This window comes from Nyctereutes procyonoides, unplaced genomic scaffold (genome assembly GCF_905146905.1).
Source record: "Nyctereutes procyonoides isolate TBG_1078 unplaced genomic scaffold, NYPRO_anot_genome, whole genome shotgun sequence".
Classification (NCBI taxonomy): Eukaryota; Metazoa; Chordata; class Mammalia; order Carnivora; family Canidae; genus Nyctereutes; species Nyctereutes procyonoides.
Window position 1 is genome coordinate 43871336 of NW_026575024.1, and position 23124 is coordinate 43894459.

Below are 23124 nucleotides of genomic sequence, written 5' to 3' on the forward strand. Positions count from 1 at the left end.
CAGGGAATTCACGTCCCCTGGGAATAGCCTTCAACCAGTGGCAGACCAGGAGTAGGTGGATACTAAGCTTCCTCACCTCCAGTGGCTGAGATACTTGTCTACCCTGACCCCCAGAGCTTTCCAGGGGAGTCAAGCTCTAGTTTACATTTTAGCGACTGGTTCAAAGTGTACCACCTGTTGGCTGGCTCCCGGTTCCCCATCCTATTTTCCTGTTCCCCTATATGAGCTTGCTGGGACCACCCCCACCCGCCATAGGAAACATCTGTGTTTAAATCCGCATTTCAGGGGCTGCTGTAGAAACCCAGCCTGAGACAAATGGGATGTCTTTCTCCATGCTTCTAGATAATTTGTGACAATACGGAACTGTATTCACATTTCAGGGCTGCTTGTTGGATTTTCAGGCCACTGACCTTACTGTTTCTTCGTAACTTTTTGAAGCATTTTTCTCTGCTTTTTCTCCATTCTTAATCCTAAGAATTAATTATGGGGGTGAACCAGATAATGACACGAATGCCTTGCTTTCACCTTGAATTGTCTTTGGTATTGTCCTCTCAGTTGTGACTAAACCGATGTATGTGGCCATCATGTAGGCTTTTGCCTTTCAGAATCTAAACATATTTAGATTTAGATGTAGAATGTGGAGCATTCTACATTTTTTTGTGAATATGCCTAGAATAGCTGTTCTGGCTAATATGTATAAGTTGTAGTGAGATATGTTGATAGTTTAATATCTGAGAGCAGATTACCTTTGATTGAGGAAGACTGCAGTGCATGAATTGCTGCTTTTACCTGTGTCCTATGGCTTAGGTGAGATGCCTACAAACATTGTGACTTCCAGAAACTTCCATGAGTCCTACTTTATCCATCCCCAAAGTGGGAATAGTTATTTCAATACATACTTACTGAGCACCTCCTCTGAGTGATTTGGTGTTAGAGAGACAACAGCGGACAAAGTGGACAACATCCCTGCATCCTCTTGCTTTCCCAAGCAGTGTCATGAGGTTCAAATCTAATCATGAAGGTGGAATCATTTGGGAACCTAAAGTCACTGTGGAAATAGAGGAATGAGTATGATGACATTCAGCTCCTCATTGCCTGTTTCAGAACACCACACTGATGTGGCTGGGTGGGGTGCACTCTTTGGCCTTTTATGAAGACCACTTGGCCCCTGAATTAGGCCTTTATCTTGTACTTAGATCCACTGTCTGGCCACTGCAAGTCTGGGCACTCAAGGGGCGTCCCTTGCCTCATGCCACATCTTACTTTAGTAAGATGGTGGCTAAGCCACCAGAAGGACCATCTTCGCTTGCTGTCTCTACCTCCCAGTGGCCGTCTCATGTCTAGCTCTAGTGTTTCTTTGCCTTCATCTTACTCGATTTGTCCATAGGGGTCAAGGCCACTGGCCACTCTTTAAATTCCCTTTCCACTGACCTTGCCTTAGGCCATTTCCCATCCTCTTTCCCTTTCTTTCATTAGCCACTGCTGAATTCTTTTATCTTCTTTGCTGACAGAATATTGAGTTCACCACAGACTTCTTCTCTTCTCCTCAGTCCCTTCTCCACTTCCAGAAGACCCCATGCATCATGCTTCATATTCTTCCCTGTTTGCCTCTGACTCTCCTGGTGCTGACTGTAGCTTTGCCCACTCTCCTGAGGTGTCTCCTTCTGTACACATCCAGGCAGCTCACCTCCCTTTCTGTGCTCTGCAGATACTTCAAGCTAAACAAGTCCTTAATGGAACATACTTGATTCTTCCCTCCAATGTATCCTTCATCTTCTGTTCCTTCTCCTGGCATGTCAGTCCCTCTAGTCATCTCAGCTGGAGACCCCAGCACTATTAGCCTGCATTCAGTGATTTGATGTGTTCACCGTTGTGCTTTCATCTCTTGTTTATGGAAGTCTTGTTATGTAGCATTCACTGGCCCAGACTCTGGGGATGTTGACATGGTGTCCTAGCTGGGGCAACCCTCCAGAAGCAAAGCCTGAGAAAGTGTTCAGTTGTGGGAGGTTTATCTGGGAAGAGTAGATGCCGGTAGGCCAGAGAGAGTCATGCTGACTTAATGGACCTAACTTTGCCCATCTCTTCCCAAATCTGTGTTCAGTGAGGTCACATTGGTCATATTGAAATTGGCCATGATGAGAGTATTTACAGTATGGAAGTTAGCCAGAGGTTCCAAACTAGGACCTACCCCCCCCACCCTGCCCCGGAGAGTTAGTTGTTAAACATTTATTGACATGTTCCTGGGAGTGAGGAATTAAGGCAGGGAAGGACAGCAAGTCATAAATTGTGCTTTATCAGGAAAGTTACACTGTAGACAATTGGAGCCTAATCCCAGTGGAGAGAACTCTGTGATCCAGTTTAGAATACACACCTCATAGTCATCCCACTGGGGCGGTGAGGTGATTCTGAACCACTTCCTCCCAGTCCATGGCTGAGGGTAGCATCTGTTGGGCCCAGTAGGATCCAGCAGTCAGTGGAAGCCCTCAGGCAGTTAGAAGTAGTGTGGATGGAGTATAATGAAAAGTTCCAGGGTTGGGGGTGGGAGGTGGGTAATAGGCTCACCATTGAGCAAATGATGGCTAATTAGGGGACCGGACATCCAACATAGGTAAAGGCTAAACCCCGGCTGTTAGTGATGTGTGGTTGTGATCTTTTTCTCCCCAGACCTTGACTTCATGGACCTCCTAGGGGAAGACAGACAATGGACGGTGGGGAGGAAGTTAATGCAGGTGAATGACACTCTGACTTCAGAAGATGCAGGACCCCGGAGCAGCAAGAACTGCACAGAACCAGGTAATGTGAACAGCTGTGTTGTGGGCAGTGGCTGTCGTTTTCTCTGCTGTGGCTAAGGAAGAGCTGGATGGCATGCCTTCCCTTGGAGTTCTCATCCAGAGAGATCTTAGGGACGGTTAGGGCAGGTATCTAAGAAACCAAAAGGTGACATTCCTAGGGACAATTCAGGTGTGATTCTACCTTTGTATTCTTTTTCTAGGACAAGGGTGAAAAGGTAAGTCAAAGTCACTGATCCTCCCGACTCTGTGCTGATATCAATCGTGGAGGCTGGTGCTCTCTCAAGTGGGAAACTAAGTCCGGAGCATACTGGGTGAGGATGTTCTGTGGCCATCTTTGCTTTGATCCCTAGAATACGCTCTGGCTGGTTTTTAAGCAGGAGCTTTGTGTCTGTCTCAGTAAAGACATAGGGGTTGAACCCCTTACCTATGTTGACCTTGTCAACATGACCCCTTACCTACAGCCTTGTGTCTGTCTCAGTAAAGACATATGGCTTAATCCTCCTTACCTATGTTGTTGGTCTTCTTGGGAGAAGTGAAAACTCATTTCTTAGTTGTTATATTTGATATGTCATGTCTTTCCTCAGAAATATAGGGTACATTTTATCTCCAGTGTATTAAACTTAAAAGGAAAGCAAACAGAAAAGGAGTGAAGGGGCTTGGAATTGTACCAACTAGCTCACCAAGTCTCAGGAAATGACGAGCACCTTCTGCAGGGATCAGGGTCTTGCTAGTTTAGACCAGAACTCAGCAACCTTGTCTCACAAATGGCCAGACAATAAAAATTTTAGCCTTTGTAGGCCATATACCATGTCTATAGTTTTTTTAAAACACCTTTTACAATCCTTTATACATTTAAAAATCATCCTTAGCTCACAGACTGTACAGAACAGGCACTGGGAGGTATTGGCCTGTGACTCTGCTTTGCCAACCCTGACTTGGACTGCTTGGCTCTCTGGGGCTTACCTTCCGTGTGTGGTGGGGACTTGGGCCCTCTGTGTGCCCGCTCTGAGGGGTGAGCAGCTCAACCATGTGTTGATCTCACATCCAAAGGCCAGTCTTCATTTTTAGGGTCATGCTGGAAAGATAGAAACAGTCTTCACTGCAGCCCAAGGAACCTTAGACCTTTGAAAACAGAAGGTGCTCTGTGAAGTTCTGTGTCTACTTTTTTTGGGGAGGAAGGTGGGTAGAGGTATCCTTTATCAGCATACTGAGAATTTTAACAGTCTATTCCCAAGCAGAGCTGGAGAGAATTAAAAATAGATTACCAGCGCCGCCTACCCCCCCCCCCAATCCACAAGAACCCACAATGCTACATAATCTATGTTCCTCAAGCTGGAGAATTCAGGGGTCACGGTGCCTATTATTAAATGCTCTGAAGAAACACTCTTGAAGGTTAGTGAAGCACATGACTGCAACATGAGCTAGAAACCAAAATGGGTGTGATGGGTTTGAGCACCACATTGAGCACACAGAGTCCTTTGTAGATACATGTGCCAAGAGCCCTGGTTGCTGATCTGGTTGTGTAGCCAAATATTTTTCAACATCCTCCTATAACTAAAAGACAGATGGTGAGTGAGATATCAGAAGTCAGGAAATACAGCATTAGGGAGTCCAGTCGTTACCTTTGGTATACCTTTGGAGTGAGAAAGAATGGAGTCACACACTGGACAGTGACTGGTTGAATTCAGGTTGAGTTTAGCCACCATGCTGTTCCCTGTTGAGAGATGAGTGTTGGGGGAGGTGATGCTGTCTCTGTGAGTGGCATTGCTCACTGTACCAAGAAGTGTCTTTCTCAGAATGACAGGTATAAAAGAATAAAGCACATTAAAAGCCATTGCAAGAGAGGAAATGACTCAGCTCCCAGATAGAAAGGAAGATGTTCAGGTTTTTAAAAAGAACACAAGCCCAGCACCTGCTGGTGTTGGCAGGGAAGGCATAGGGGGAGAGGGGAAGGAGGGCTTCTAGAAGGCAGCAGAAGGAGTGAATAAGAGCTCATAATGCTGCTTAGGGCTAGTCCAGAAAAAATAAAGACCCAGAAGAAACATTCTTGATTTGTTTGCAGGCTATGGGAACTGGACTTGATTTCTGAGGCCCTTGACTCTGAGCCAGATGCTACAAGGAAGGTGATAGTGTCCCAAACAGGAGGGGGTCTTTTTTAAGTTCTGACACATCAAGGGCCTGCCTGGAGTCTCTGTTGTTCACCAAGCCTGCTTTGACCACACCAAACTGCTGTGACCATTTTGTTTGCCAAATGTTTTTGATACAAAATGTCTCTAACTGTGCTGTCCAATATGGACACTCAGTGGCGACTTAAATTCAAATTAATTCAAATTAAATAGATTAAAAGTTCAGATTCGCACCTGCACTGGCTACATGTTAAATACCTAATAGCTGTATGTGGCTCATGGCTACCATATTGGAGAGCACAGATCATAGAACATTTCTATCCTCATAGAAAGTTCTATTGAACAGGCAGGTCTAGAACTTCCATGTATCTTTGGACATACCTCCCATCTTTCCAGTTTAATTGCCAACACCTCAAAGGTATAAAGCGGGCATGTAGATTTTGAGAGTCCCATCTCTTCCTGGGTTTTGGGGTCACCCTCACCTGGATTTCACTCCCAGCTTAGAAGCTGTGGGCTTGGGCAAAATAGGCTTTCTGAGCCTCTGTCTGCATCTGTGAAAAATTGAGATAATCATTCTGATCTTTCATGACTGCTGTGAGAATTGGTAATGAAGTAATAAAGTAAGACCAGCCTAGTGCCCTTGTGTGGTAGTTCTATAGTTAGAGCTCACTCATGAATTTCTCACTGCTGCTATCTCTCTATTACAGGTGGGTTGTGGAACTGCCTTCTCCAGCCCCTCCTCACAGGACTGGGCACACTCAATCCATCTGGTTCTGTCAATAGGCCATGTCCCCAGGTGGCCCGGGTCTGAGCAGTCAGGAAGCTGGGCTGAGAGGTTCAAGCACTATTTTCTAATACAGACGAACTTGAAAGGTCTCACCATGGTAATGAGCACAGCACCTCTGAGGAATGCTCTCTTTCTACAAGAATATGGTCAAAACATGACCACACACACACATGACCCCCGGTAGCCTCGGTGCTCTTTCCAGAATGCTGTTGGAAGTCTGCTTCTCTGTCTGCATGGAACAGATACTTTACACAAAAATGTTGAGAGCTAAAGCACTCATAAGGTCAGGATTTGGAATTTAAATTCAGTAATATTCATCTTCCTTACCTTTAACGTACTGAGAGGGCAGAACTAAACTGGACTGAGCCAGGGCTCAATTGCCAGAGAATAGCCTTAAGAGGTCAGAGCAGCCCTGTAGGCAGTGAATATTGCTTGTCCTAGTTGAATGCAGTGGTGTCTACTCTCAAAAGTCTTAAGTGTATGGTCTAGGAAGTGAGCCATGTGGTTTCTGGACTAGTTTCCCTTCTGCTTTGTGATGATGTCAGCAGAGCAAAAGTCTACTTCCAAAGATGATGCTTTGGGGTTCCCTCTGTGCTCAGAGGGGGTGATTACTTACTTGGGGACCCGAGCATTTGGGGTGCCAGCATGCGCCATGGCCATGTAAGTAATGGTACCAGGGTCATAGGCAGGAGTTAACTGGGCTCTTGTCATAAGGTACACCTGGTGCTACCTGTGATGTCACTGAGCTTCTCAGACTGTGTCCTTGGAACCCCTGGCTTTGGGAGCCATTAGAGTAAGTATATTCAGATCCTGGAGATGCAGTGACCTCCATCCTGGTTGTATCCTCTGTGCAGGATAGGGGGCTGGTTTGCCTCTCAGACATCAGCTTCCTCATCTGTTAACTTGACCGGCAACTAGTTCATCCTTACTACTCTTTCTACTGGACAAATCCAGTAGTTCCACAACACTTCAAAAGAGAGATTAATTTTCATGAAAACCTCCACTCCAAGATTCCCTGCTCCTCTTTCCTGAATAATTTCTTTGCATTTGCAAAATCCCATGTCATACCTCACCCCTCCTTGGACCCTCTTTCCCCTTTCCTATTCTCCTCTGCCCCATCTCCCTCTTTTCCTTCCTCTGAAAACCAGGTGCCCAGAACCCCCAGCCAGGGGTGAGGATGCAGGGTACCCATTATAGGGTCAGTGCTGTCTTTGGTTGGTGTGACAACACGAAATGACACACTCTTCATAGGATAGCTGCCACTTTAAAGATGTGTGTTTTGCAATATTTTGGATTTTTAAAAAATGGCATTCTTCTCTTGCCCTTCCAAGACATGGTTTTGGGGGAAATTGGTAAATTTTTTTTGCCTCCAGAACTGCAGGAAAGAGACTAAGCTCTGGGCTCTAATTTTTCTGCAAGTATTCCAGTCCTCTGCAAATTTTTAAGGTTGTTTTCTTAGCCTGACACTGCTGATTTCATCTAGAGCCGGGAAACATATTGTTTTTTGGCAAAAAACACTTGAAATTGTTTACTCAGATGACCTATTAAGTGAAATTTAACTTTGAATAAAATTTATCCATGGAAAATTAAGTTAGCTAAATGTAATATTGAGAGTGGTGGACAACTGTAGCAGAAATGAACTCTTTGTAGTATTTATTTGTAAACTTCACAGAATTTTATTTATACACTTCTCAGTCTGTCTCCAGAAAAATCTATCATCTTTTGGTGTTTTAGTTCTTTGATGTTTTAAGGAAATGAGCTTTTCCTCAGAGTGCCTCCTTCAAATAAACTTTGAAAGAAAGAACTATTTAAAATGATAGCCTTCGGCGTGGGCTTCACTCTCAGATCACTGGATGTTCGTTTGAAAAAGAGCTTATCTCCCCCTCTCTACCTGCTTAGTTGGGTCTGAGATCCTTGGGCCTGTGCTGTAGGAACCTATGGGGCCTTCCAGGAGTGTTTACTGGATCAGGTGTCTACTGGATTGTCCAGAAACTACACAGAGTGTCAAATATGAATTATAGTAGAGGAGGGAAGCATATAAGGTCCATATAAGGTCCATATAAGAGAAGAAATATGGGATAAATTCAATGGGTGAATGTGGCCACAGGTCAACAAGTAGCAGACTAGTTCAAGGTACAGGTCATGAAGAAAGTTAAGTTTGGCGTCCTACTTTTTTTTTTTTTTTCTTTAAACCATAACATCAAGGCCAGTTGGTCTAGGGAAGTGGCCTGGGAGATGGGTGAAATAGGTGATGGGGATTAAGTAATGCATTTGTCGTGGTAAGCACTGGATGAATATGGAATTGTTGAATCGATATAGGTACACCTGAAATTAATAATATACTGTGTGTTCACTAAATGGAATTTAAATACAAACTTAAAAAGATAAAAGGCCAGTTGGTGTATAATTATAGGGCTGGGCCTGACCAATCTATAAAGCATGGAAAGTCCAAATTTCTCATCCTTCACATGAAAAAAAAAAAAAGATCCAGAGGGGAAGAATGACTTGCCTGAGGTCACAGCACTTGTCAGAGCAGAGTAGAGGCTCCCCCCCCACTGTAATTTCTATATGTAGATACTCAATATATAATGATAATTAGATTGAAAGCCTGACATCTGCATGATTTAGAGTAGCACTGTCCTGTAGAATTAGAATACAAGCTACAGATACAGTTTTAAATTTTCTAGTAGCTACATTAAAAAATAAAAAGAAAGTGAAATTAACTTTAATCACACATTTTAGGGGTGCTGAGTGGCTCAGTGGGTTGTGTTGGACTCTTGATCTCGGCTCTGAAAAAAGTCCATGGTATTTTGATAGGGATTGCATTAAATGTGTAAATTGCCCTGGGTAACATTGACATTTTCACAATATTAATTCTGCCAATCCAATTCAAATTGAAATGAGCATGGAATATTTTTCCATCTCTTATGTCTTCTTCAATTTCTTTCAGGAGTGTTCTGTAATTTTTAGGGCATAGATCCTATACCTCTTTGGTTAGGGTATTCCTAGGTTTATTCCTAGGTATCTTATGCTTTTGGGTGCAGTTGTAAATGGGATTGACTCCTTAATTTCTCTTTCTTCAGTCTCATTGTTAGTGTATAGAAATGCCACTGATTTCTGTGTATTGATTTAGTATTCTGCCACACTCCCGAATTGCTGTCTGAGTTCTAGCAATCTTGGGGTGGAGTCTTTTGGGTTTTCTATGTACAGTATCATGTCATCTGCAAAGAGGGAGAGTTTGACTTCTTCTTTGCCAATTTGAATGCCTTTGATTTCTTTTTGTTGCCTGATTGCTGAGGCTAAGACTTCTAATACTATGTTGAATAGCAGTGGTGAGAGTGGACATCCCTGTTGTGTTCCTGATCTTAGGGGAAAGGCTCCCAGTGCTTCCCCATTGAGAATGATATTTGCTGTGGGCTTTACATAGATGGCTTTTAAGATGCTGAGGAAAGTTCCCTCTATCCCTACACTCTGAAGAGTTTTGATCAGGAATGGATGCTGTATTTTGTCAAATTCTTTCTCTGCATCTATTGAGAGGATCATATGGTTCTTGTTTTTTTTTCTCTTGTTGATGTGATCCATCTATCATGTTGATTGCTTTATGAGTGTTGAACCAGCCTTGCATCCCGGGGATAAATCACACTTGATCATGGTTAATAATCTTCTTAATGTACTGTTGGATCCTGTTGATAAGTATCTTGTTGAGAATTTTTGCATCCGTGTTCATCAGGGATATTGGTCTATAATTCTCCTTTTTGGTGGGGTCTTTGTCTGGTTTTGGAATTAAGGTGATGCTGGTCTCATAGAACGAGTTTGGAAGTGTTCCATCCGTTTCTATCTTTTGGAACAGCTTTAGTAGAATAGGTATGATTTCTTCTTAATGTTTGATAGAATTCCCCTGGGAAGCCATCTGGCCCTGGACTTTTTTTCTTGGAGGTTTTTGATGACTGCTTCAGTTTCCTCCCTGGTTATTGGCCTGTTCAGGTGTTTTATTTATTCCTATTCCAGTTTTGGTAGTTTGTGGTTTTCCAGAAATGCATCCATTTCTTCTAGATTGCCTAATTTATTGGCTTATAGCTGCTCATAATATGTTTTTAAAATCGTTTGTATTTCCTTGGTATTGGTGGTGATCTCTCCCATTTCATTCGTGATTTTATTAGAGTCTTTTCTCTTTTGTTTTTAAGAAGGCTGGCTAATGGTTTATCTATCTTATTAATTATTTCAAAGAACCAACTACTGGTTTTGTTGATCTGTTCTACAGTTTTTCCGGTCTCTATTTCACTGAGTTCTGCTTGAATCTTTATTAACTGTCTTCTTCTGCTGGGTGTAACTTTTATTTGCTGTTCTTTCTCCAGTTCCTTTAGGTGAGAGGTTAGCTTGTGTGTTTGAGTTTTTTCCAATTTTTTGAGGGATGCTTGTATTGCAATGTATTTCCCTCTTAGTACTGTTTTTGCTGTATCCCAAAGATTTTGAACGTTGTATTTTCATTCTCATTAGTTTGCATGAATCGTTTTAATTCTTCTCTAATTTCTTGATTGATCCTTTCATCTTTTAGCAGGATGCTCTTTAACCTCCACGTGTTTGAATTTCTTCCAAATTTCTTCATGTGATTGAGTTCAAGTTGCAAAGCATTATGGCCTGGAAATATGCAGGGGACAATCCCAATCTTTTGGTATCTGTTGAGACCTGATTTGTGACCCAGTATGTGGTCTATTCTGGAGAAAGTTCCATGTGCACTTGAGAAGAATGTGTATTCAGTTGCATTTGGATGTAAAGTTCTGTCAATATCTGTGAAATTCATCTGGTCCAGTGTATCATTTAAAGCTCTTGCTTCTTGGGAGATGTTGTACTTAGAAAATCTGTCATTTGCAGAAAGTGCTGTGTTGAAGTCTCCCAGTATTAGTGTGTTATTATCTAAGTATGTCTTTACTTTGGTTATTAATTGATTGATATACTTGGCAGCTCCCACATTCGGGGTGTAAATATTCATGATTGTTAGGTCCTCTTGTTGGATAGATCCTTTAAGTATGATATAGTGTCCCTCTTCATCTCTTACTACAGTCTTTGGGATAAACTTTAATTTATCTGATATGAGGGTTGCTACCCCTGCTTTCTTCTGAGGACCATTTGAATGGTAAATGGTTCTCCAACCTTTTATTTTCAGGCTGTAGGTGTCCTTAGGTCTAAAATGAGTCTCTTGTAGACAGCAAATAAATGGCTCTTGCTTTTTTATCCAGTCTGAAACCCTGTGTCTTTTGAAGGGATCATTAAGCCCTTCATGTTCAGAGTTACTATTGAAAGATATGAATTTAGTGTCATCATAATATCTATTCAGTCCCTGTTTTTGTGGATTCTTTGAGCTTCCTCTTTCTTTTAAGGGGTCCCCCTTAATATTTCTTGCAGAGCTGGTTTGGTGGTCACATATTCTTTCAGTATCTTGGAAGCTCTTTATATCTCCTTCCATTCGGAATGAGAGCCTTGCTGATAAAATATTCTTGGCTGTGTGTTCTTCTCATTTAGGACCCTGAATACATCCTGCCAGCTCTTTCCAGCCTGCCAGGTCTCTATGGAGAGGTCTGCTGCTAATCTAATATTTCTCCCCATGTAAGTTAAGGATCTCTTGTGTCTTGCTGTTAAGGATTTTTTCTCTTTATCTTTGGAATGTGCAAGTTTCAGTATTAAATGTCGAGGTGTTGAATGGTTTATGTTGATTTTTTTTTGGGGGGGACCTCTCTATCTCCTGCATCTGAATGCCTGTTTCCCTCCCCAAATTAGGAAAGTTCTCAGCTACGATTTGTTCAAATATGCTTTCTGGACTTCTCTCCTCTCAGTGCCCTCTGGAACCCCAATTAAACAGATTTTTCCTTGGGAGGCTGTCATTTATTTCCCTTAACTTTTCCTTATGGTCTTTTAATTTTTTGCCCCCATTTTCCTCAGCTTCCTTCCTTGCCAACCACTTGTCTTCTATGTCACTCACTCTCTCTTCTACTTCATTAACCTTCATCATTAGGACCTCCAGTTTGGATTGCATCTCATTTAATTGATTTTTAATTTCAGCCTGATTAGATCTAAATTCTGCAGTCATGAAGTTTCTTGAATCCTTTATGCTTTTTTCCTGAACCACCGTAGCTATATAATGGTGCTTCTGAATTGGCTTTCTGTCAGGAATTATAATCCAATTTCTGTAAGTCTGTGGTAGAGAGTACTGTTTCTGATTCTTTCTTTTGTGGTGAGTTCTTTCATTTCATTTTCTTTCATTTTGCTCAGTGCAGAATGGCTAAAAACGAGTTGTACTAGAAAAAGAAAGAGAGAAAAAAAAAAGAAGAAGCGGTATCCTCTGGTTCTATATATTGTAAATTCCCCGACTTCCCCTGGAGCTTTCCAGCACTGCTAGGTCAAGAACTTGCTGCCCCCTGTCCTTCCAGCTGGTCTTCTGGGGGAGGGGTCTGCTGTGCTGATTCTCAGGTGTGTGCACCTGGGGGAGCTGTTCCGCCACCCCGCCAGGTGCATGGCTCAGTGGGAGCTGTTTACCCCATGAGGCCTCTGTTCCCTAGGGCCCCACTCCATCCCAGGTACAAGGTGACACCAGGAGCAACGGACAACACTGGCAGCAGCCAGCTCTCCAGCCCTGGAGTCAGCTCCCGCAGTAACTACTACAGCTCCCAGTCTGCACTGGCCTGGATGCTTCCAGGGCAGGGGGGCGCTGATCTGCACAGCTCGGGGGTCCTGGTGGCAGGAGCATACCGCTGTCCTGGGCCCTCCCGGCCTCCGCCTGTCCTGGGGGGAGCGCAGGATCCCGGGCTGTGTCCCCCGGCACCCTGGGATCCCGGGCCGCGCAGCCCCCTCTGCCCAGGGCCCCCTCCTGAGTTGCTCCCAGGCCCCGCTGGGCGCTCCAGCCCTTTACCGCGTTCAGCCCGCGGTGTGTGGCTCGCTCTCCCCTGGTCACACCTCCTCTGCTAGTGACCCCGGGAGACCGGGGGCTCCACGGCCCCTCCTGGGGTTCTGCCCGAGTTCCCTGTGAGCGCCTTTCTGTCCCGGAAGAATCCTGTGCCGATTTTTAAAGTTCCTGCTTCTCTGCGGCTGGGCTTCCCTGTCTCCAAGGCTCTCACTGCCCGTCCTTAGCTTGGCTCCTCGTGGGGCCCCTCCCCCACTTGATACTTTTTTATTTTTATTTTTTTCCTGCCTTTCTACCTTGTTAGAAGCGCAAATTGTCTCTGTAGTGTTTCAGCTCTTCTCTCTTTAAATCTCAGGTCGAATTCGTAGGTTTTCAGGCTGATTTGAAAGTTATCTAGGTAAATTGATGGGGACAGGTGACTTGGGACCCTCCCTACTCCTCTGCCATCTTGCCCCACCTCTCTGCTCAGCTCAGGTCTTGATCACAGGGTCATGAGTTCAAGCCCAACGTGGGGCTCCACACTGGGTATGGATCCTACTTAGGAATATATATGTATGTGATACCTATATTGTGTATTTTATATATAATAAGTATATATATTTAATAAACATGTTAAATTATATATATTCATATTAAATTACTTAAATATATATTTAACCAAATATATACAAAATATTAAGAATGATAAACCTCAAATCATCTGGTTTGAACCCAAGAAAGAACTAAAATTTTTTTTAAAAAGTCTTAAAATCTGTTCTTTATGTACTAGCTTACATAATTTCACCAGTTTATCTCTGTAGTTATGATTTTCATAATGAGTCAGATATAGCTGTTGACACTCTTAAGTGCAACAAGTTAGCAACTTACTGTTATCTGCTCTTTAATTTGTATCAAACTCTTTACTGAATTAATTAGATAGGGAAACAGTAGCTATTGTTAACAAATCAGTGCTGCAGATTTGGTAGTTTAACATAGAAGTTTATTTCTTTCTTGTGGAAGGTTCTGGTCTTTGGGTGGCCCTATTGCAAGAGGTGGTCTGTGTACTCTGAAGCCTTCCATTTTGAGGCTTTCCCATCCTTATGCTTGGTTCCCAAGGGTGTTGTGTTTCTCTGCTTTCAGAGGCAAAGTGATAGAGGATTGTCTATAGCTGAGTTTGAGCAACTAGAGTCTCACTTCTACTCACATTCCACTGGCCTGGGCCCAGTCACATGACAACTCCTCACTCCTAGGGAGGCTGGGATTTCTATGTTACCAGAATGCCCTGGAAGAAGAGAGAGCAGATCTGGTGAACAGCTAGCTAGTCTCTGCTACCTCATTTCCCCTCAGACTTATTTCTTTCTGAAAAAACAGGCTTCCAGTTTTCCTTTATCCTTATCTTATTACAAAAACATTTTTAAAGCTTCTACAGAAAACTCAAAACCTAGACTGATATCTGCTGAGGTGGACTTAGCTCTTGGTTTGACCTTCATGATGCTCACGTGGTCAAGGTGACTCAATTCGACTCTCTTCTCTCCTTGGGAGGGTCACAGGTGAGGTAGGAATTGTCCCAGTTGTGCCTGTTTGCAGATTACATCTCTTCTTTCTAAATATGAAAACCATAGGGAAAATGATGAATGTTTGATGCATGAAGTCATTGGCAATAACGCGAGGACTCAGGTTTCAGAGGAAATCCTAGATCTCAGTTCCATCACTTTCATCCTTTGGGATGCCAGGTGAATGTCTTAAATTCTCTGAACCTCATTTCCACCATCTGTAAAATGCAGATTAAGATGCCTACTTCACGGAGTTGTGGTAATCATGAAGCAAAGTAAGCTCCATAGACAGCTGAAACCTCAGTCATCGTATGTGCTTATTAAATTATAGCTGTGTTATCTTTGATCCCAGAAATATAATGGAAGGCAGGCCAACAGAGGTCACTTGTAGGGACTTTGCCACTCTAAGGCACACTAGGACTGGTGGGATTATGAAGACTATTTGAAGGATGGATGGCTTATTGAGTGCAGTTCTCTCCCAGATGTGTGAAGGAGACATGTCAAGAGATTAATCAGGAGGCTTCTGACTAATGCCATCTCTAGGCCTCAGAGGCCACAATATAGACACACAGATAAAGAGTACAGAATTTTCTACTTCACACTAATGAAGGGTTTAAAAGTCTCCAGTTCCAGGAAGAAAGGGCCAGATGCTATTCATTTCTTCTAGCTTCGGCATCCCTTTAGGACTTATTTCTTGAGACTTTCTTAAAAGCCCCATTCTTTAGAAGTAGCCCAGGCAGATCAATCTGGTGAATGGTGCGTAGAATCCTCCCAAAGCAGGTAAAGAATGATAAGCTCTGCTCTTAGGTGCTTTTGTGGGTCTGCCTATTTGTGTAGGGCTTTAGATCTTCAAAGCATTTTTACGTTAACTAGCATAATCAGAACATGTTTGGCTCTTGAAAGAAGAACACCTGAAGGCCAGGAATGACTGTATTGTTGATAGATAAATTAGACCTAGATGGAGGCAAGTTGGGTTTAAAGAATTGAGCATTCATGGTCATAAATGTGGAGAGAAGCTTAGAAATTCTTGATTCCAAACCCCTGTTCTCAGGCCAGGGCTCAGTGAATGATGGTCTTAGACCTAATCTGGCCTGTTGACTGTTTTTGTAAATAAAGTTTTATTGGAACACAGCCATACACATCCATCTGTGTGCTGTCTGTTGGCTGCCTTTGCTATATGAAGGCAGAGCTGAGTAGTTGCAGTACAGACCTCAGGTCCCACAAAGCTTTAAGTATTTACTTGGTGGTCCTGTACCAAGTACTTGGTGGTCGCTCCCTACTCTAGGCCCTGGGACTGGTGTCTCATGTGGCTTAGATGAGAGGTGAAGGCAAGGATGATATCCCCACTTCTCTTTCTGCTCTCCCTAACCCCTCCCCTAGATGATGCCTATGCCATATTAAAACTAATATCCTATTAAATATTTTTAATATCACTCCTGGGCTGGGGGCCTGTGACTCAGGTACTCCCTGCTTTCTGTTTTCCCTCTTATGCATAGACATGTAATCAACAACCTTCAGCGTTGTCTGTCCACTTGTTAGGGATCTGTTTAAAGTAGAAGAGTGAAGGAGTCTTGAAAAAACCACTGGTCTGGACCACCTTCTTGTTCCAGGGTGCCCGGGTGTCTGGACCACCTGCCCAATCTTTATTATACTTCGAATTGCTTCCCTTCTGGGTCAGAGGCTGAAGAAACCATGGGGACAGGCTGCTGATGAGCACTGTCAGCCCACACCACATGCAGGCACTTTGCCCAGGGCTTGCAGGTACACCCTAAGCAGTGAGCAGTGAGCTCATGTGTGTGTGGAGGCCACGGGCATGGGATGGGGTGGCTGGGAACACCTCCCGTGGGGTCAGCTCCAAGGGCAGTCACCTCCTGAGACTGGTGCACCCGTTGGCTATACCTGCATGGCCTTTGAACAATGACAGCAACAGCCACTTCTTGTGGTTGAGGAGCCCATGGGCCCTGGCTCCCTCTCCAGTGTGAAGAAGTTTATTCCTGCCTGCCCCCCAATTCCTCAGTGGTGCCGCAGTACCCCTGAGGGTGACCTGGTGACTTTTTTCTTGAATTCCACATTCCAAAGTGATCGTGTGCCACAGATAGACTCATTTCATGCATGAAGCCAGGACTAGAGTCTAGGGGCACGAAGGGACATCTCCAGGGTCCACCTCTAGTTGGCAGTAGAGTGAGGACGAATGCTGGAAAGCTGGCCTGGGAACCTGCTGGAGAGGAAGAGAGCTGGACTGAGGAGCCCAACCACCAACCAACCAACCAACCAACCAACCAACCAACCAACCAACTAGAGGGAGGATATCAGCCAATTTTAAGACACCAAACCTGTCTTGCTATAGGTTCTTCATTCCTTCTACATTCCTCGTGAGCCACACAGTTGTTCATTTTTAGACTCCATCTTGGGGGTCCCTGGATTTTGTTTCTAAGATTTCTTTCCCTGAGAAACACCAGGATGGAGTTTCACCTAGCTGTATTTTAAAATATACATCTGGGGTGCCTGAGTGACTCTGTAAGCTAAGCATTCAACTCCTGATTTGAGCTCAGGTCATGATCTCAGGGTTGTGAGGTTGAGCCCTGCATCAGGCTCTGCATCTCTGGGATATGATGCTCTGCATCTCTGGGATAGTCTACATAAGATTCTCTGTCTCCCTCTCTCTCTATCTCCACTCTCTCTCTCTTTCTCTGAAAAAAATAGAAAAATAAAATGTATGTCTGCGGGGATCGGGTGGGAACGTACCTGCCTCGCCTTTCAGGGGATCTAATCTTGTGTTGTAGACCTTGGTTGATTGCTGAGTGTTTGCCTCTCTCATCCACTCCCTCCCTCCTTCTCAGACCCCTGGGCTGTCTGACACCCCTGGGCTGACCTAGGGCTGATGGTGGGCCTGAAGCCAAGGCCTTGAGGTGCTGACTGCCCCTCCCTGGGCACTCTAATCCTGACCTGACTGAGACACACTCAGGCCTGGAGTGGACTCAGAGCTTCAGGGTAGGATGAGGCGAGACCTCTTCCCAGAGGCTCACAGAAGCTCCTCTGGACCTCAGATATTTTAAAACAGGCTCTGTGGACTAATCAGGGCAGTGTGGTTGAGGGCTGTAGTGAGGGCATATCTGGGTTGTGCACTGAATGTGCCTTCCACAGACCGCACACTTGGGTGTCAAGGCACCCAGCCTTTTGCTTCCTCCTACCTTCTACCTGGGCTGATGGCCACCCTGCCAGTCTGCATTCACTGGGATAGGCCCCATCTACGCCCATTACAAAGTTGACATTCCACCTTGGAGAGTAAGGTTAAATAAGTAGATGTCTGGATTTTCATTTTGGTGCTTCTGAGGTTCCTGATATAGTTTCAACCATTAGCTTGGCTGAAACTTCTATAATGGAACAATAAAATCCCTAAATTAAAGATTAGCAGCCGTTTTTAGAAGCGGACTCTGAACAAAATAGACATGAGCCCAGCTCAGAGGCTTGTCCAGCCCTGCCAAGACCTTGGTGCACAGAGCCAAGCCTGGCTCCCCAGCCTGGAGCCAGCAGTGGAGTCTGGGGGCTCACCCAGTGTCCATACCATGGGGATCAGGGGCACTGAGCAGAGAGAGGGAAGAGAACAAGAGGCAGAGGATGGGAGACAGGCCATTCTAGAAGGAGCACAGGACTGTGGTCTGAGGAGTCAAGCTGGACTCCGTTAAGCTTCCATCACCTCAGTCATCAAGAAGGCACTCAGGATGCTCACCCTTCCCTGGGATCATTGAGAGAATGGGGAGATAGGGGGTACCCAAGTTTTATAATTAGAAAGTACTTCTGGGTAGAGGGTGGAGGTGGGGATGCAGACCAGGGTTCCTCAGACCTAGAGATGAGTCCTGCTTTGACGCCAGTGGGCTAAGGAACCCTAGACCAGTCATGAAACCTCTCAAAGCCTTGGTTTCCTCCCTTGGGAAGTGGGATAATTCAAACAGAAAGGGTTGCTGTGAAGAGTCCTTGGAATAAAGTATGTAGAGTAACATACAGCAGATGCTCAACTCATGAATGGGTGTCCATATTTCGAGTACCCACTATGTGCTATGGGGTTTCACACACGGGGCCTCAATCAGTGATGCATAGGAGATTGTGGTTATTAATCATGCATTGATTTAGTGCATTGAGATTTCTACCGTGGGAGGAGAGTGAATGGATCTGACACATACTAATATCATGCAGGTGCACCTCATTTGATTGTACTTCACTTTATTTTACTTCACAGATACCGTATTTTTTTTTTATTTTTTTACAGATTGAAAGTTTGTGGCTTGGATGCTGAGCAAGAAGTCTATGGGCACCATTTTCCCAATGACATTCACTTGTTTCATGTCTCTCTGTCACATTTTGGTAATTCTCACAATATTTCAAACTTTGTAATTATTATATTTGTTATGGTGGTCAGTGATTACAACTAGCTAAAAGCTCAGATGATGGTTAGTATTTTTAAGCAATAAAGTATCTTTTAATTAAGTTACACATTTTTTGGCATAATACTATTGCACAATTAATAGATACAGTAGAATATAAACATAGCTTTTGTATACACTGGGAAACCAAAACATTCACATGACTCACTTTCCTGAGACATTTGCTTTATTGCGGTGGTCTGGAATTGAACCTGCAATATCTCTGAGGAATGTCTATAATACCTAGGCAGAATGTAAAAATATTCTTAATTGTCAGGTCCTCCATACTGGTACATGAACAGCCTGTTAGCATCAGCCTCAGTCTCCCAGTGGGTCTTTCTTGGGGAATGGGAATTCCAATTAGCTGCATTCTTGTTGATCTGTCCTGGGAAAATCCAGAGAAAAATCACTGGTAATGGGAATTTTGGTCTTAATACACTGAGATGTGAGGTTGGCTGTACAGAATGGACATCATAGGAGGAAGGAAGAGGGAGTGAAGGGCAGTAAGAAGGTGGGAAAGAAGCTAGACTTGTTCTCTGTGTCATTCCTGTCTGAGTTTCACCAGGCGAGTCTGCCCTTTGGATGTAACTTTAAGTGAAGTCATGAGAAAAGAGGTGACCCATGTTCCACAGGCAATGATCCTTCCATATTCCAGAAACTGCCTATGCCATATTCCACTGCCTGTGCCATTTTAACCACAAGTACTAGACCAACTTATTAAATTAAATTCTAGTTTAATACTGAATTTAAAGTAAGGAAAATCATAACACAGCTTTACCCATCCCTCTAATCAGATGTTTTTATCCACTGACCCTAGTTTCATGCAGAAAATTGATTCCCTTTTGCAGGAATCATTTTGTGTTTGTGGCTCACAAAAAGAGGTTTCCTTTAATGAGACTTAGCACACATACTTTGACGCCTGGTGTTTCTCAGGGATGCACAGTCTCTCAATAGTAGCCATTATGAATCTAGAATGATTGTCTCTTCAATGCCACAATTTCATGTGCTGTTTTTTGACAAATTTGCACGCCCTCTCTCCCCATCTAGGCTCAAGAACCTTATCTTCAGGTACTTTTTTTTTTCCACTCTAGCATTTTATTATAAAAATTTGCAAACATACAGAGAAATGGAAGAGAAATTTACTGTGAACACTCACAGACTCAGCACCTAGGTTCTGTAACCTGTTTTACTCTACTTGCTTTCTCACATGTTTACTCATCTGCCAACCCTGTATCCATCCATCAATCTGTCCTATTTCATATGAGTGGATTTCAAAGTAATTTGCAGAAATAAATGCACTCCCTCTCACATAGTTTAACATGCATATCATTCACTAGAGTTTATTGTTTGTTTACCCTTCTTTTGGGGTAACATACATACCCAATGAAGTGAGTTCTGACATATGCATATGGCAGCGCTCTCAAACTTTATCAAGATCTAGGACATACATCATCCCAGGAAGTTCCTTCATGCCCCTTCTCGGGAAAACCTTAGCCTACCCCTCCAATAACCACTCTTCTGATTTCTATTACCATAGATTAATTTAGGCTTGTTCTAGAATTTAATTTACAAGAATCATAAAATATAAACATTTTGATATAAGGCCTCTTTGTTAGCACACTGTTTTTGAGATTAATTCATGTTTTAGTGTGTAGATACATCCTTTATGTGCACACACACATGTTGACAAACCTCTCTGTATATGGATTATACATACTCACATGACAAGCTTACGTAAATGTTAATATGTTGGGTATATTTCTCTCTAGGAAATGCTTTGCATACTCTGGTCACTTTTCTTCGAAATTTATTTTAGATCAACTTTCAAAGAGAACTTTATGATGTCTGGAAAATTAGTAACAATTTTGGTTGACCAGGTGCTGGTTATAGCCAAAAGCCAGTTATCCCTAATCCTTCTCTCACTTCCCTCCAGAGGAGAACCCTGGACTGGCCTCAGAAGCCTTCCGGTTGTAGGAAGACAGGAGGAGGGGGCGGGGGGGGCATTTCCCTTGTCTTTAAGGCTTATGGATGCAGTACTGCACATTCAGTTACTCAGTTACAAAAAGAAGTGGGAGAAGCAGAAACATGAAGGTGGAAAAAAACGGTCTGGCTCACTGAGTAAACAGCCATGTGCGTTCTGCTGTGGCAGCTGCTTCCAAGAGGCCTGTGTGGCATTCTTTCCTGCTGAAGCTGGGCATGCTCCTCTTCACAAACAGCATCAGAAAGAGGCATTCTCTCTCCAAGCATCTCCTTGGGGACTAGATGTCTAGTTAGGGAACAGGATCAGCCCTGCATTAAAGTGGGATCTGTGCGTGTGTTAGTGTCTTTGGAAAAAAGGTGAGACAGTCATTTTCCCAAACAAGTTCTGTCCCTGCAGAACCCTTGGTTGGTGCAAATCTTCATTTGTTTGTGTTCCTTGTCCGCTTGTCTGTACTTCTTGACACATAAGTTGATTTGGAGTGGGTAATTGAGTGGCACAAGTGAATGTACAACAATGAACACCCTTGGTGATCATTAATTTCATGTCGTAGCCATCAACTGCCTTGACTTAGTTCTGATTCCCTCAGAAGCCAATGCTGAGACAAGAGTCTGGGTACCTGTAGTTTATCTGGGAGGTGATCCCAGGTAGCACCAGTATGGAGTAAGGGAAGTGATCCAGGGGAAGGAGGGCAAGGAGGCCAACCACTGAATGTCAGTCAGTTATCACTGGGGACAACAGGGTATAGAAGACACCTCTGAGCTCTCCCACCCCAGGGTGAGGGAGCTGGGCTGTATATATTTGAGCTCCCATCACTCATACCCAGTCTGCCCCTCACCCAGGTGTCCATGACCAGAGACAGGCCTGAGGTGAAGGGGAGCAGGTGCAGGCTGCTGGAGGTTGGGCCCCATGCACCCAAGTGCTGAGAAGAGGGAAGGTGAGTGGGGCACCAACCATGGTTGCTAAACACTGACTTTCTTTCTTTCCAACTACATGGTTTTGTGTTGTAAAACAGTCTGGAAAACAGGTTGGAAAGCTCATCCTAAACCAGGAAGAGTGTGTAATGGCACTTTGCACTTCCTCTGGGTGTGCATGGGTCTGTCTCACAAGATGCAGGCACTCAGATTCACACCGTTAGTTCTCACTGTGTCATAATGTGTGTTTGTACAAGAACTGACTGCTTGCCAACCCCTAGTGCCCCAAGCAGCAGGCTCAGCTGGATGAACCAAGGAAGCATTTCAGGCCTGGGTGGGAGAGCAGAGGGCCTTCATGAAAACCATGAACATGCCTTCCTTCCTCATTCATCTTTGATTGCTTCTACACACATGTTAGACTTCTAAGGACCCCTGGGAAGCTCAGAACATGTCAAAATCAAAAAGAGGAACCCACCAAAGAAATCCTGCCTAGGCTCCTTCCATAAGAAAACAGAGCCTTTTCTCACCAGGCAGATCTTTTTATTTTGCAATCAATTAAAGTAAAAGAGTTGTTTCTACAAGTGTTGCTGGGGCCTTGGGCCTGGAACTTATGTAAATCCAGGGAGAAGACTCAGTTTAAACTCTGAATAGAAATGGGAAACATGGTGTCACTACCAACATGTGGCCCAACTTTAGTCTCTAGCATGTGTATTATTTTGGGGGAATACACTGGCTTTTCTGGCTTTGGAGAAGAAAAAATATATCCATATTCTCAGGCAATCATTTAATCCCTCACTGGGCTCTATCTTGTGTCAAATGGAGTCCACATTTCACACCAAATCATCTTTCAAAGTGACTCAGTATGTTTAAAGTAGAGAACCTTTTAGCCCTGGCTGTTAGGGCCTTTATGCTTCATATTTCAGAGCCCCCAAAAAGTGAGATTTCCAAAGTCTTCTGGAGAAAACACATCCAACTGAGTAAGGCTCTTAAACCCAAAGCCTGGCATAATGGGAAGTAGTTCCTACCTGGAATTGGAGGCACTTATTTTTTTAATAATAAATTTATTTTTTATTGGTGTTCAATTTACAAACATACAGAATAACACCCAGTGCTCATCCCGTTAAGTGCCCCCCTCAGTGCCTGTCACCCACTCACCCCCACCCCCCGCCCTCCTCCCCTTCCACCACCCCTAGTTCGTTTCCCAGAATTAGGAGTCTTTATGTTCTGTCTCCCTTTCTGATATTTCCCACACATTTCTTCTCCCTTCCCTTATATTCCCTTTCACTATTATTCATATTCCCCAAATGAATGAGAACATATAATGTTTGTCCTTCTCCGATGGACTCATTTCTCTCAGCATAATACCCTCCAGTTCCATCCACATTGAAGCAAATGGTGGGTATTTGTCATTTCTCATGGCTGGGTAATATTCCATTGTATACATAGACCACATCTTCTTTATCCATTCATCTTTCGATGGACACCGAGGCTCCTTCCACAGTTTGGCTATTGTGGACATTGCTGCTAGAAACATCGGGGTGCAGGTGTCTCGGCATTTCATTGCATCTGAATCTTTGGGGTAAATCCCCAACAGTGCAATTGCTGGGTTGTAGGGCAGGTCTATTTTTAACTCTTTGAGGAACCTCCACACGGTTTTCCAGAGTGGCTGCACCAGTTCA

At 43.8% G+C, this 23124-nt stretch overlaps 1 protein-coding gene across 1 annotated transcript in view; it reads left to right on the plus strand.

The window, feature by feature from the left end:
* SLC24A3 (solute carrier family 24 member 3) overlaps window positions 1–23124 on the plus strand; it is a 481527-nt gene that overhangs the window by 59114 nt on the left and 399289 nt on the right. Inside the window, exon 2 of the mRNA XM_055305422.1 lies at window positions 2665–2793. Within this exon, the coding sequence (XP_055161397.1) occupies window positions 2665–2793 (129 nt within the window). The remainder of the gene's footprint in view (window positions 1–2664; window positions 2794–23124) is intronic.